The sequence below is a fragment of the Musca vetustissima genome, unplaced genomic scaffold (assembly GCF_032173495.1).
Source record: "Musca vetustissima isolate MV318-11 ecotype Yass unplaced genomic scaffold, APGP_CSIRO_Mvet_v1 utg19229, whole genome shotgun sequence".
NCBI lineage: Eukaryota > Metazoa > Arthropoda > Insecta > Diptera > Muscidae > Musca > Musca vetustissima.
The window spans coordinates 482-16,663 of record NW_026874772.1 but is presented as its reverse complement, the minus strand read 5'-3'; the positions used below and the strand labels follow the sequence as shown (position 1 = coordinate 16,663).

The 16,182-nt window shown below is 33.6% G+C and overlaps 3 protein-coding genes across 3 annotated transcripts; all 3 read left to right on the top strand.

The window, feature by feature from the left end:
• Positions 1 to 4,035: 4,035 nt before the first annotated feature.
• LOC133336557 (protein suex-1-like) lies at positions 4,036 to 4,344 on the top strand. Its single transcript, XM_061544842.1, has one exon. The coding sequence runs from the start codon at positions 4,036 to 4,038 to the stop codon at positions 4,342 to 4,344; it is 309 nt and encodes a 102-aa protein (XP_061400826.1).
• Positions 4,345 to 7,480: 3,136 nt separating this feature from the next.
• LOC133336546 (keratin, type I cytoskeletal 10-like) lies at positions 7,481 to 7,813 on the top strand. Its single transcript, XM_061544832.1, has one exon. It carries the CDS (start codon positions 7,481 to 7,483, stop codon positions 7,811 to 7,813), a length of 333 nt encoding a protein of 110 aa, XP_061400816.1.
• A 5,817-nt stretch (positions 7,814 to 13,630) lies between these two features.
• LOC133336535 (ctenidin-1-like) lies at positions 13,631 to 15,816 on the top strand. Its single transcript, XM_061544821.1, has 2 exons — positions 13,631 to 13,958; positions 15,653 to 15,816. The coding sequence occupies exons 1-2, from the start codon at positions 13,631 to 13,633 to the stop codon at positions 15,814 to 15,816; spliced, it is 492 nt and encodes a 163-aa protein (XP_061400805.1).
• Positions 15,817 to 16,182: the final 366 nt, after the last annotated feature.

Here is a 16,182-nt window from a genome sequence, read left to right as displayed (position 1 = left end):
CTTCGCATCATTACTGATTTTATCCTAACCAAAACAGAGATTTAGCTTGTTACAATATATTCTTTCCTCATTAATAACTGGGTTTCTTAATCACTTTTACCTTTGCCCTTTTGAATTATGTGCACTTTTTTCTGTACACTTATAAATTATCAATTGTTATACACGTAAAATACACGTATACACCTTATTATCGTTGACTCAACTAATTAGCACTCAGCACCAACTTATACAATACTGACTTCTCTGCCATTCTATGGGCTATTTATATGTTCGGTTTATTCTTGGAATATTTCCAGACCCCACATTTTCTCAAATCTTCTTATTACATCTTATACTACCGCTAACTCTTTTCCTCTAGTCGATCAGACAATTTGGTATCATTACTCCTATCATCTCTCTTATTTCTTTACATATGTTATCATTTGGCATACATCCATTCAATTGTCCCTGTTTAATGTCCGACATTTCAAAATTTTAAATAAATCCGACATTTTCTGATTTTGTGAACATGCCATCTACCTTACTTGCTTGTACTTACAAGACGTGTTTTATTCATGAATGAATTAGGTTCCACTACTAAAAAAGTGGTTGGCAACGCGGTTCACCATTTGCTTCACATCAATAAAGTTTTCTAGATATAATAGCACATTTTTTTGTAATTTTTTATAAAACATTTTATTAATCTATTTTTCTTTTCAGGTTTCCCCCGCAGTCTTGGAAAAAACATTGGATTATTCTCGGCCATAAGGAATAACGTCATCCGTGGACAAGTTGGCTGACTTTTTGTTATTACTTGGCCGAGAAAAACATGTATTTTTCCTTGACTGTGATCATGGAGTAATTGGGTTCGGGGACAGTCGCGTCAAAACCCGGACGCACAGGAGGCTGCCCTGCCTTTATGGATGAATCCCAATAAAGGGTCATCCCAACGAAAAAGAGCACACACCAAATATTGTGCTAAATTACAACCACCCTGGCAAATATATACTAACCCCTTAGAACAAACATAATGGACACGGCAGGCCAAAAGAGGCATTACAGTGGCTTGTCATCCCGAGAGTGTCCATTGTAGCTACCTCCAGCTCCCCCAACTCTACCGCATAATGGGAGCTGGTGGAAACTCGTGGTTAGTGGCTACCTCGTAGGCGAAAAAAGCCACTTCCTAAGGCCCCTCCACGCAAATTTTTTTTTTTTTTTTGCTTTTGACAAAAGACTGCGTTTAAGCAACCCCGCAACAACTCTTAGAAATTATATCTGGAAAATATTTATCTATAAATGTTTTTCGTCTTAGTTCCAGATAAGTATATAATAACAGCTTCCTATCTTTATCCGTTCTACCGTATCCAATAATCAGTACTACATTGGTATTTTTTGTACCATTTAGTACGAATACCCAGCCTTATCACGCGCCTATGCACTAACACTAACCTACATGCAAAATATTAAGATTCGTTTGGGCGTTAAAGATCAGTCAGTCACTTATAACGCAATTATATATAGACTCTTTTATATTAGGCAATGCCAATTTCTATCCTATTAACTTGTTGATGGCGCTCGGAGTAATTATACTTTTATTTTAGAAGCCACATACACGAATTCCAAACTCTACCGCTTATAATCGCTCAATACCCCTGTAAAATTTTTAGTAGTTTCAAGGCCTTTTAGAACCCATTTAATAAGAAACTTCATCAATACACTATTTTGTGAGCGTACAAGTACTAATTTCCAAAATTTGTTCATACATTCCCCTATTGCCTATCACTGACAAAGCTGCATACCAAATTTCAGAGTTCTACATCGAAACGTTCCAGTGTAATATAGTTTTAGTACTTTTTAGAATCATTTAGTACTAATTTCCAAAAAATATTTTCGCACAACATTCTATTTGTAATAGCTTAAGCTACATATCAATTTTCAGATAAGTATCTCTACTGGTTCTATTTAAATATAATATTTAGTACTTTTTAGTACCTCTTTGTACTAAATTCCAATTTTTTTTTCACACATGCCCTTTGCTTTATAATTGACAAAGCTGTATACCAAATTTCAGAGTTCTACTTCCAACCGTTCCGGCGTAATAAAGTCTTAGTTCCTTTTAGTACCATTTTAGTACTAATTTCCGACAAATATTTTTGCACGTCGTTCTTGTTTTAATAGCGTAAGCTACATACAAAGTTTTAGATATGTTTCTTCACCGATTCCATTCAAATATAATATTTAGTACTTTTTAGTACCTCTTAGTACTAAATTACAAAATTTGTTCACACATACCACTTCGCTTATCGCAGGCAAAACTACATACAAAATTTCAGAGTTCTACATCTAACCTCTGCCGCGTAATGCAGTTTTTAGTACCTTTTAGTACGAATTTCCAAAAACCCTGCCTAAAAATTATAGGGTACTTTCGTCGTGGAACTGTGCGTCCAACTTGAAAGCGTGAAGAGCTTTAAGACAACCTTTTTGATCGGTTACATATCGGTTACTAATCGAACCGTGGACTTTACGGTGTATAGAATAAATTCGAATCATCTATTGGTATATAAGTAATTAAATTGTTTTTATACCCTCCACCATAGTATGGACGGTATATTAATTTTGTTTTTTCCGTTTGTAGCTCATCGAAATAATCATTTCCGACCCTATAAAGTATATATATTCTTAATCAGCGATTTGCCCATGTCTGTCTGTTGTAATCACTCTAGCCTCTAAACGAATTGAGCTAGATCGCCAAAATGTTGCATACAGTCGTCAAGCAGTTTTTCAACCGAATTCGCAGTAATTGTTAATATTCGCCCTCTTTTAGGGGTAGTCCACATATAACCCCCTTGTTATACCCTTCACACTGAGATACAGGGTATTATGTCTTTGTGCATATGTTTGTATCATGCGAAAGGAAAGGATTTGGCATAGCCAACTAAATTATGTCTAGAATGATGTGTGTTAAGTTTCGTGAAATCAGATTTCGATATAGCCCCCATATATAATTTCGTCCGATTTTATGTAAATGTTGTACTAAAGTGCCTGTATATATTTCGATTTGGATGAAATTTGGCACATTGTACTGAATTATGTTTGGAATGATGTGTGTTAAGTTTGGTGAAAATCGGTTCAGATTTATTTATATATAATGCAAATTTACTGAAACTTCGGAAGGAAAATGGAAATGTAAAAATTGTGTCTTTTTGACAATATTTAACCCTTTTTCTTTGATTACATCCCATATTTTTTGGTGAATGTTGCAAATTAACTTCTGTGAGAATTTTTATCTTCAGTGTTATCCTGTTCAAATATATGTGTTTAAGAAGTTGTCTGATTTTATGTTCAATCACTTCTGATTTTATTGAAAATATAAATCCACTCCGTATTTTTGTTCGATTTCTTATATATGGGGCACCAAATCGGAACAGGTTTAGTGTAGCGTACTGACTTGAGACTAGATTTAGACATAGCTTGCACTACCTAATTCATACAAATTTTTAAAATTTTAACAACACTTTTAATGTGTTTTATTATTATGGAGTCCAACACCAACACTTATCATCATATTGACAAATGAATTTAAACAGTATTATAGTAAAAGTCCAGATTGCATAAATTGGGTCAGAATAGAAACAACTTGAACTGAAAACTCTCAAAAACATTGTCATCTTTCTCTTAAAATTTGCTATGTAATTGTTTTTAGTCTAGAATCTGGTTCTATTAGTCATTAGTTATTTCTTTATTAGCATACAGCCAATATATAGATATATTAAAATTAAATCAATGCAAATTATAGCCCGAATTGTTTTTTTTACTGCAACTATCAATGAAATTTAATATATGAATTAAAATAAATAAAAATAATACCAAAATATTCCGCAATGGGATATTTTTTCTAAATCAGGTTCCATTTATTCTTTCAAAAAAATAATAGCCGGACTAATTCCAAACGATGAGTATAAAAACAAGCTGGTAATCTATGGCTGCAGTAGTTGCAATTCGGTAACGCATTTTGAAATATCATCTTCACGGAGAACATTTTTGCAAGAAATTAAAATGAAATTCTTCATTGCCTTGTTCGTGTTGGCAGCAATTGTTTGCTGCACCTTTGGCCAACCAACATATCAACAGGCTGAAGTGGCTGAAACTTTGGAGGGTGCCGATGGCAATCTAGCTGTAGATGCTGATGCAGGTTCCGCTCGCAAAGTACGTTACGGATTCTATCCTGGAGGCTTTGGCGGTGGTTTCTATCCACGATTCGGTGGATTGGGTGGATTCGGCGGTGGTTTCGGCGGTAGCTCTTCTGTAGCCTATGCACGTTCAAGTAGTTTCGGCGGTGGTTTGGGCGGTGGTTTCTTTGGTTAAAATCTTGAAATTGTAACAAAAATAATAAAATTAGTTTTAAAATTAAAATTGGTTGTGTTGCCTTGTTTATTGGTGTGAGAAGAAGTGAACATTTTACGCGCTTTTAATATTGCAAAGGACATTTAGTCGGCAAATAAAGTTCCTGTAAAAAAGAAGGATATGTGTATAGTAACAAATGAGAATGCTTGTGTGTCAAGAATTACATATATTTATAGAAAAGTTATATATAAAATGTATATTTTTAGGAAAGATTTTATTTATGTCTTGCTGACTCGGAATACTTTGTTTTTGCCTTAAAACATGTGTATCAATATAATTTTAGAAGCAATTGATGAATTCATGGAAAATATATTTGAAAATGATCGCGCTATTTTGTTTAAAAATCTACTTTCATACGACAATGTTTGTTTTCGCGTTCAATCTAAGAAATGTTCCTTCTGTTTCTATAAACGATTTTTTTTAAAATTCGTCAAGGTCCAAAAAATTTCCTATATGACGATATTACAAAAATTTGAATATTTCTACCACAATTTCCACTTCTGTCAAATTTGCTCTATATATAGATGAATATTTGTCATTTGTTTGAAATATTTTCAAAATACTTCATATTTTCAAATCTTCATCAACAAAATCAGTTTTATACTAAAAATGTTGGTTAGGTCCTATCATAACGTGAGTTTTCTCCTAGGAGTCCCTTTAATTTTAGATATTTTGAATGTCAACCTCAGAACTAAAATTATGTTTATGACGTGATAACAAAACCCAAACAATTGATTTAGATTATTTAGAGATTCATAATCGATATCAGTAAAATAATAAATAAAATGTGGAAGTAAAAAAACAATAAATGTATACAATATATTATTTTTATTACAGATATTTTAAAATACATAGAGGCCTGTCATATCAATTTATGCTTTTTATTTTTTATATTTTCATCGATTCAATACGATGTTTTGTGACTTGTGACTTATTTATTTAAAGGACGAACTCTATTGAAATTGGAGAAAATCGGTTCAGGTTTAGATATAGCTCCCATGTATAGTTTCGTCCGATTTTAGTTAAATGCTGCACCAAAGTTCCTATATATCTTTCGATTTGTACGAATTTCGGTAGAGCGTACTGACATAAGTCGAGTATGATGTGTGCTAAGTTTCGTAAATATCAGTTCAGATTTGGATATAGCTCGTCCGAATTTATGTAAATGGTGCACCAAAGTCCGTATATATGTTTCGATGTGCACAAAATTTTACATAGCGTACTGAATTGAGTCTGGAATGATGTGTGCTAAATTTCTTGAAAATCGGTGCAGATTTAGATATAGCTTTCATATATATTTTTGTCCGATTTAATTTAAAGTGTGCACTAAAGAACCAAAGTTTGACGATTGGCACATAATTTTGTAAAATGTACTGAAATTACTATAAACTTACGTGTGTCAAGCTTTCTTGAAATCGGTTCAGATTTACATATTGTTCTTATAAATACATTCGTCTGAATGTATATATGCACTAAAGACTGGTAGCTAGGCCGATTGACACAACGTACTGAAATGTATAATATAGTCGGCCCAGTCGACATTTTATGTACAACCTGAGGTAAATGTATTTCTAAAACTAATTTATTTATTACTATTAATATAACTTCAAAATTATGGATTCAAAATTTATTGAATCAAAATTAATGAATGTGCTCACACGACGGCTGAGTAATACGAATCATCAAAAGTGTCCCGGGGCTCGGGTTTATTTTGCGTTTTTAAGCCCTTATAATGCTTAGGTTTTCGATTGTCAAAAAGGTGTAAAACCGAAAACGTCATATACCTGTATAAATTTGTAATATATGTAGTAATCGTGATTTATTTGAATAATATTACCATATAAATTTATTTTCTAAACTTTCTGGAGAAGTAAATTTTGAAATTTGATATGAATTTGAGTAAAGAATACGCAATTTCCAAATTGATTTGGCTGGGTTTCCGACGTTTTATATTATTATATTATACGTCGGAAATGTATGTTAATTATGTTACCGTTTCTGACGAACCATCATTGATTGATATATAGATTTGAAGACGAAATTTTTCTGTGAAGACGCGTTTAAATACTAAAAATCCAAAATTCCATATTATGGCCATTTTGGTTGGAAAGTGCAACGAGGGATATAAAAATACCTGAAGTCTACACACAGTCGAACAGGGTTATTACATTTCAATGGGACCGAACAATTTAGTCCATTATAGAGTTAGAAAGAATATTTTGTCAAACCCATATATGTATGTACAAAATAATGAGGGAAAATATTTTTTACGTTTATTTCATCTTAAAAATGTTAATGATTCCTGGATCACATGGTTGTAGAGCATTTATGATGTTTGATGGAAGGAACGAAAACTGAATCAACTTAAGAGCTATGTCAGGACAATTAATTAAAATAACAATTTTCTTAGTTCGTTATAAACGTTGAAATCGAAGCCAAGATTCACTGTGTGGGTCTCAAAAGCTAGATCACTATAATAATGTGATTTGTATTAAAAATAGGCAACAAATATTGGGACCGGTAAAAACAGTTTGCTATTCACATAGTTATTTATAACCGGTGTTCGTTATATACGCGTTCGACTGCATATTGAACATATTATACAAATACATTATTCGCCCTCCAAAATCCGGAAAGCAAACCTACTGAAAAATGTGCAGACAAAAATCATACATTCTATTCTGATAAACCGTTTTGATTTCAGTTCAAACAGCAGAATTATAACAAAATCCAGATTTCATAAATTGGGTCAAAATAGATAAAACTTCAAATGAATTCTCTCAAAAACATTGTCATCTTTCTTTTAAAACTACTATGCAAGTACGTTTTAATCTAGATTCTACTTCCATTAGTCATTAGTAATTTCCATATTAGCATATAACCAATATCTAGATATAGGTATAGACAGACTGCAACCATCCGCAATGGTATTTTTTTTCAAATCAGGTTCCATTTATACTTTAAAAAAATAATAACCGGAATAATTCCTAATGAAGAGTATAAAAACAAGCTAGTAATCTATGGCTGCAGTAGTTGCAATTCGGTAACGCATTTTGAAATATCATCATCACGGAGAACATTTTTGCAAGAAATTAAAATGAAATTCTTCATTGCCTTGTTCGTCTTGGCAGCAATTGTTTGCTGCACCTTTGGCCAACCAACATATCAACAGGCTGAAGTCGCTGAAACTTTGGAGGGTGCCGATGGCAATCTAGCTGTAGATGCTGATGCAGGTTCCGCTCGCAAAGTACGTTACGGATTCTATCCTGGAGGCTTTGGCGGTGGTTTCTATCCAGGTGGCTATGGCGGTGGTTTTTATCCACGATTTGGTGGTGGTGGATTTGGCGGTGGATTCGGCGGTAGCTCCTCTAGCGCCTATGCAAGTTCAAATAGTTTTGGCGGTGGTTTGGGCAGTGGTTTCTTTGGTTAAAATCTTGTAATTGTAACAAAAATAATAAAATTAGTTTTAAACTTAAAATTGGTTGTGTTGCCTTGTTTATTGGTGTGTGAAGAAGTGAACATTTTACGCGTTTTAAATATTGCAAAGAACATTTTATCGGGAAGTGAAATTCCCATAAAAAAGAAGGATATACCTATACTATGGCTTGGGAGCGGGAAACACCCGGGACGTTTCCCGATTTTTTGATGCCTATATTGAGGAAATATTTTCAATTGTTGGAAATCAAATAAGAAACAGCATTGGTAGTTGAATATTTTTTCAAATAATAATATATACAAATAGTTTTAAATACAATGCGTTGCAATAAAATACGGAAAAAATCTGAAAGGGACAAAAATCTGAAAATAATTTCAGTTATCCGAACTTCTCATAAGCGAACAATGTTTTCAGTTTAAGAAATTTCAATAATTCATATTTTACATCGAATACGTAGGTTTCGAATTTTATGAAAATAGACGATCGAAAGTGAAACTGGTTGACATGTTCACAGCTAAAGTTATTTTTATTATGAACTGTCTTTTTTATGCGTGTTATTAAAATGCCCGGCTTGTAACGAATCTTATATATTATGTGGTCTATAATATAATATTTATGATAGATTGATTGATTTTGAAAACGGAAAATATCGGTCCATTTCTTTGAAAAGGTTTCATACTATCCGTTTTAAGTCTTGCCTGTAATATGGGGTTGTGTTCCTATTTCAAATTTGATTATCATCTTGAAGGCTTTAAATAATAACTGAGAGTAGTAAATAGTGGACGACCTCCTCAAAAATTTGATTATTATATGGGACCTTGTTTTAACATTTCCCCTATGAATGGTATATTTTATAACATATCGTTGTACATCTTTATTACTTGTATATAAAATATAAAAATGCGGAACAGATTTTTTGCGAATTTTCCAAATATGTTAAACAGTTTGGCAGCATGAATTTAACGTTCTGCAAAATATTCTGTCATTATCTTTCATTCTCACAATTTTCAGCAATACGGAGTTATTTGAAAGGACATTGGAATATTAGACTCCAAAAGCTATTTCAGTTATCCGATATTTTCAGTTAAGCGACTTACAGTAAAGCGGAGTCGACTGTACTTAAAAAATGTCCGGGAATTCCCGGGAATGAAAATGTTTAGTTCGCGATTTCCTGTGCGTGAAAAAATTCGGGAATTTCCAAACCCTGATCGATATTAACAAACAAAATAGTTATAGAAAAGTTATATTCAAAATGTAAAGCGATATTTATATTTGTTAAGAAATATTTTATTTATGACATGCTGACCCGGAAAACGATGTTTTGCTTTAAAAAAATTTTCATCAATATAATTTTAGTAACAATTGTTGAATTCATGGAAAATATATTTGAAAGGGATATACGCGACAGCTGATTGCGCTATTTTGCTGTTAAATCTACATTCATACGACAATATTTGTCTTACCGTTGAAAGTAAGATATATTCCTTCAGTTTCTATAAAAGAAAATATTTTTTTAGAACTTCGTCAAAGTCCAGAATATTCTCTATATGGCGATATTACAATAATGGCGATTTATGTAAACCCTAATGTACACCAAATACCAATTTCAGCAATTTTTAATGGGGATTTTTCCTAAAATCTAAAAACCCCAAAACGTGGACTGATACTGATAAAGTATGATAGAGTATAAAATCCTCAAATTATTGTAATTTAGATTACAAAGTTATACGATTACATAGTGTAGGATATATGACCGATATATGTCACTTTCAAACCCAATATTTTAGTTTCGTATCTCAATTCTTTCCTTCAGGAGGTATCATTATACTAGGTAGATGCCTAAATGCTGTAGGATAAAAACTGACTATTTCGAGTAACGACTATCCTCCATACTATGGCTAAATATTTTATTACAAACCAGTAAGGAAAGTTCAAAAGTCGAACGGGGCCGAATATATGATACCCTTCACCACTTTGGGTACATACAAGAGATGATAATATGTACAATATCCTGTTGATAGAATCTTTGGATGACCATTGGCATAGAATCGGATGGAAAACAAATGTGATCTACATAGATATTTGAACCAATAAGAAACCATACAGATACCATTCTGATATCTATAAACAAATTGCATGTTAATCGGGCAGACTCCAATTTTTTGTGTAACATTTGTATGAAATCAGGAAAATTTTATATGGGAGATATATGTAAATGAACCGATTTCAACAAAACTTCACACACAACAAATTGGACTTAATTCTGTATACTTGGCATACATCAATCTGGACCTAATTCAGTACTTTGTGCAAAATTTTGTGTCAATCGGACCAATATTGACAGTATGGTGCTCCATTTACATAAAATCGGACGAAACTATATATGGCAGCTATATTTAAATCTGGACCGATTTCAACAAATCTTCACAGATGTCAAACTGGACTGAATTCAGTATGCTGGGCAAAATTTATAATTTTTTGGGAGTTTGGTGCACCACTTACATAAAATCGGACAATTCTATATATGGAAGCTATATCTAAATCTGAACCGATTTCAACAAAACTTTACGGATGTCAAACTGTGCGAAATGGTGTACCAATTGGGCAAATATTTTCAGTTTAGTGCACCAATTACCTAAAATCGGACCAAACTATATATATAACTCATATATCAATCTGGGCTTATTTCAGTACTCTATGCAACATTTTATCTCAATCGGACCAATATTGACAGTATGGTGGTCGACTCAGAAACTGATTCTATGCATATTCCCAAAAGGAACCATGTGTGGGGGCTACCAGAGATATTTGATACCCAATAAGAACCCAATGTAGCAAATTTCAGCGTATTCGGTTGAAAAGCGCGCTCAAGAACCCCAAAATATCGAAAATTGTGTGGTAGCCTTATATGCCTAACCGTGGACCGATATATCCCACCTAGCTCAATCGTTTAGACGCTAGAGAGATTACAACAGGCGGACATGCTTAAATCGTCATAGAATTTTAATCTGATGAAGAATATATATATGTATATACTTTATTTCGATTACAAACGGAAAATCTAAATACCCTCCATAATTATATTCAAGGCAATGGGAATATAAATGATTGTAGAATGCAAGTATCCGTCATAATATTTTTTGGAAGATAATTCGCTAATAATATTCTTTTTTAATTTCGTACTCTGCTGAATTCCCAGGTGATGGAGGTATGAAAGCTCCATCACCTGAGAATTCAGCAGAGTTGCAGCAGAATTGCATTCATATGGATTTTTTTGAAGACGAATACGAGTTTTCCTACCAAAAATCCGAAATTTCATATTATGACCATTTTGCCAACATTTCAAGGTGCTAGTAAATTCATTTTTACGCCGATTGATATTTTGCTAGATAAAATTGGATGAACAATACCAAAGTTGGGATTATTTTAAGAATTTGCGGCATATGAAAAAAATTAATTTTTCGCAAGACGAAAAAAAGTTTAGTATTCAAAATCTTTCCTTTCAGTAAAAATCTTAAATTGGCGCCCGCTTGCACAGTTTTAAAATAATTTGGATCAATAAGAATTCATTCGACGCGAAATTAAATTTGCTGTTATTTGAATGAGTTACAAGAATAAGTCCTTGAACAAACAAAAATTGCCTCAAAGTTGGAGGATTTAAAAAAAAGTTGAAAATTTGAATTTCGTTCATCTGCCGTTTCATCAGTTTTTACTATCTATCCTCTTCCTGGTAAAATGCAAAAATATGCAAATCAAATTTTTTAAGGGGAAATATTGCGTATTATTTAAAAAAAAACCAGTAAGGAAAGTAGTAAAGTCGGACAGGGCCGACAATATGATTACCTTCAACACTATGGGTATATTACACAGGACTATTATCATGAAATTGGATGAAATATTTATCTAAATGTAAAAAAGACCTAGATCTATCCATAAACATGATTTTCATTTGTTTTTGTTACAATGGGATAAAAGTATGTAAATCGACTTCAAACAAATATCAATAGGTCATCCGTTGGGCTATGTCTGTACTTCGGACGAATATATATATATATAGATCTGAACCGATTTTCACGAAACTCAGCACACATCATTCCAGTATCAATTCAGTACGCTATGCCAAATTACGTGCAAATCGAAAGATTTATGTGGACTTTGGTGCACCATTTACATTAAATCGGACGAAAATATATATGGGAGCTGTATCTAAATCTGAACCGATTTTCACGAATCTCAGCCCATATCATTCCAGCATCAATTCAGTGCGCTATGCCAAATTTTGTGCAAATCTAAAGATTTATGTGGAGTTTGGTGCATCATTTACATTAAATCGGACGAAAATATATATGGGAGCTATATCTAAATCTGGACCAATTTTCAGGAAACTTAACACACATCATTCTAGACCTCATTCATTACGTTGTGCCAAATTTCGTGCAAATCGAAAAATATATATGGACTTTGGTACACCATTTACCTTAAATCGGACAAATATATATATGGGAGCTATATCTAAATCTGAACCGTTTTTCCCAATTTCAATAGGGCTCCTCCTTGGGGCAAATAGGCGAGCTGTGCCAAATTTCATCCAATTCGGATCATAAATGCGACCTGTACTTTGGTTACAATTTAACATCAACGGACGGACATGCATAAATCGACTTGGACACTTTCTACGCATATTCTCAAAAGGAACAATGTGTCCATCTCTTTTCCTTCTGCCTGTTAAAAACATATGCACAAAGACATAATACACAGGGTACCACAGTACGCTATGCCAAATTTCGTGCAAATCGCAAGATATATATTGGGGCTTTGGTGCACCATTTACGTGAAATCGGACGAAACTATATATGGGAGCTACATCTAAATCTGGAGCGATTTTTACGAAACTTGGCAGACATCACTCTAGGCTCAATTAGGTACGTTATGCCAAATATCGAAAGATATATAGGGACTTTGGTGCACCATTTACATGAAATCGGACGAAACTATATATTGGAGCTATATCTAAAACTGGACCGATTTTCATAAAACTTGGCAGACATCAGTCTAGGCTTAATTCAGTACGTTATACCAAATTTCGTGCAAATCCAAAAATATATAGGGACTGTGGTGCACCATTTACATTAAATCGGTCGAAAATATATAGGGCTCGTCCTTTGGTCCTGTGCCAAATTTCATCCAAATCGGATTATAAATGCGACCTGTACTTTGTTTACAATTTAAAACCAACAGACGGACGCACGGACGGACGGACATGCATAAATCGACTCAGAAAGTGATTCTATGCATATGGGTCTATCTCGTTTCCTTTTGCACAAAGACATAATACCCTTTACCACAGTGTGGTGAAGGGTATAAAAAGGACGGTTTTTGGCCATAACTTCAGATTTTCAGGGTGTATTGAAAATTCTAAAAATGCAGTTTTACTCAGCTTTTTAAGGCACACAAGATGTACTAGGTTTCTATAAAAGTTGCGACAATTTTTGTCAATTTGTACCATAGGGTAATCGGTTCAGTTAGCAGATTTATCTTTTAGAACTGCTATGCAATTGTTTTAGTCCAGAATCTGGTTATATCAGTCATTAGTTATTTCTTATTAGCATATAACCACAGATAGACTGCAACCATCCGCAAGGGTATTTTTTTCAATTCAGGTTCCATTTATTCGTTCACAAAATATTAGAGGCATTAATTGCAAACGATGAGTATAAAAACCAGCTAGTAATCTATGGCTGCAGTAGTTGCAATTCGGTAACGCATTTTGAAATATCATCTTCACGGGGAACATTTTTGCAAGAAATTAAAATGAAATTCTTCATTGCCTTGTTCGTGTTGGCAGCAATTGTTTGCTGTACCTTTGGCCAACCAACACATCAATACGCTGAAGTGGCCGAAACTTTGGAGGGTGCCGATGGCAATCTAGCTGTAGATGCTGATGCAGGTTCTGCCCGCAAAGTACGTTACGGATTCTATCCCGGTGGCTATGGCGGTGGTTTCTATCCAGGTGGTTATGGCGGTGGTTTTTATCCACGATTCGGTGGTGGTGGATTGGGCGGTGGATTCGGCGGTAGCTCCTCTAGCGCCTATGCAAGTTCAAGTGGTTTTGGCGGTGGTTTGGGCGGCGGTTACTTTGGTTAAAATCTTGTAATTGTAACAAAAGTAATAAAATAATTTTTAAAATTGAAATTGGTTGAGTTGTTTTATATATTAGTGTACGAAGAAGTGCAAATTTTAGGCGGTTTTAAATATCGGAAAGAACATTTAATCGGAAAGTAAAGTTACTGTAAAAAAAGAATGATGATGAATTCTAAAATGTAAAAATGTTTCTGTGGGTCTTATGTTACATATCGTCATCATAAACGCAAACGGACGTAACTACAGAAAAATTTTAAATATCTAATTTAACTACATGTTCACACAAACATTTAGACATCTAACGTCAAAAACAGCGACCTAATAAAATTACCACACTGTGGTACAGGGTATTATGTCTTTGTGCATATGTTTGTAACAGGCAAACGGAATCGAGATAGACCCATGGTTCCTTTTGAGAATTAGCATAGAATCACTTTCTGAGTCGATCTACGCATGCCCGTTTGTCCGTCCGTCCATGTATTAGGTCCAGACTGATGTTTGCGATTTTTTTTTTAAATCGGTTCAGATTTAGATATAGCTCCCATATTAACCCTGTATGACCAAATGTTGCCCACAGGCAAAACATGTTTTAGAGCTTATATTTATTTTATAGCTAGTAGATATGCATGCTATGTCAAGACCTGATTATGAACGACACATATCACAAGAAAAATCTAAAAAAATCAAATTCAAATAAAGTTATGAGCTTTTTAATATAGAGAAGAGGACGTGTACAGTACTAATTTGTGTATACAGTCCAAATTATTCAAATCGCTTCGAAATCTGTCATAAGAATTATTTTTGATTCTTGTAAAACAGAATATAGATAGTAATTTAAAATGATTTTTTCGTCGATTTTGCATTTGGTTTTCTTGACATTCGGATTTTAATTTTCAGAAAGAATGTATTGTATCTCCCGAACGGAAGGATGTAGCGATGTCAAATTTTGTCCATATACTATCTAGGATAGTTACATTAAATCTGTGAACAGAAAATTGTTCTATGATTATGGAAAAAAAATTCGGGGCTCAAAGAGTTAAACGCCTTGCAGAAATGTATTAAAATCTTCAATAAGACTACATCTTATTAATCTACATCGAATTTTGTAAACACAAAAATATAAACAAATTGTTTACAGCAAAAAAAAAAAAAAAAAAAAAAAAAAAAAACACCAAAACACCTTGACTTATGCTTTCAGAATAACAGTTTTTCATATTTTTTGTGTTCAGCATTTTTGAAACCCACTGTCCAGCTATTTGAGAATCAGTTTCTGCTTTGTTTTATGGAAAATGTATACACTTTGAAACTGTTCAACATAAAATAAATACATATTATATACATTATTTAAAAAAAGTCCCGATGGTGGGTTTTTTTTGAAGAGCTAATTGTTTGTTCGATTGCAAACATGAATTTAACATTAAAATCGAAATGAAAACAAAAACAAAATTTCTTCGCAATGGTGTTCCTCAAATCAGGTTCTTATTTTTATGGTCTTATGTGCACAATCGCCGGCTAATTCAAAAATGCGGTTGCATTGAGATAAAGCTTTTAGAATTATCTTCTTAAAAAAATTAATAATAATCCAAGAATACAAAATGAACACATCCATTGCTCTTTTGGTATTATTGGCAATTGTTTGCTCAACCTTCGGCCAACAGCATAAACATGTGCAAGTGGCGGAAACTTTATAAGGCGTCGATGGCAATCTAGCCGTTGATGCTGATGCAGGATCAGTACGTAATGCCCGTTATGGTGGTAGATTTTATCCCGGTTTCGGCTATGGTGGTGGGTTTGGCGGTAGTAGCAGTTCAGCTTATGCAGGATCATCCGTTTTTGCTGGCGGCTTTGGACATTAGTTTATTAAAAAAATAATATTTAAATAAAGACTTATTTAAAAACCAGTGAGCGGAGCAGTATAGTCGGACGGGGCCGCCCATACGATACCCTACACAACTACCACGGAACTCAAATATTCTGCGGATGTTTATTCCGAGCCTGGGCAATATTTCATGATATTTGCACCCTCTTGCCCGATTAGAGGTAAACAGCACCTCTTTCTTACACTGACATATTTTCCGAATATTATGAGTATTCAGTACAGCTATTGTCCAGATTCCCTTCACCGTGGGTTGTGTTGTGATGTTCGGCTTTCATTTGTGGTCTATAGATCGACTCGAAAATAACAAAAAAAAAAAAAAAATTAAGTTTTCGGTCCACTTCAT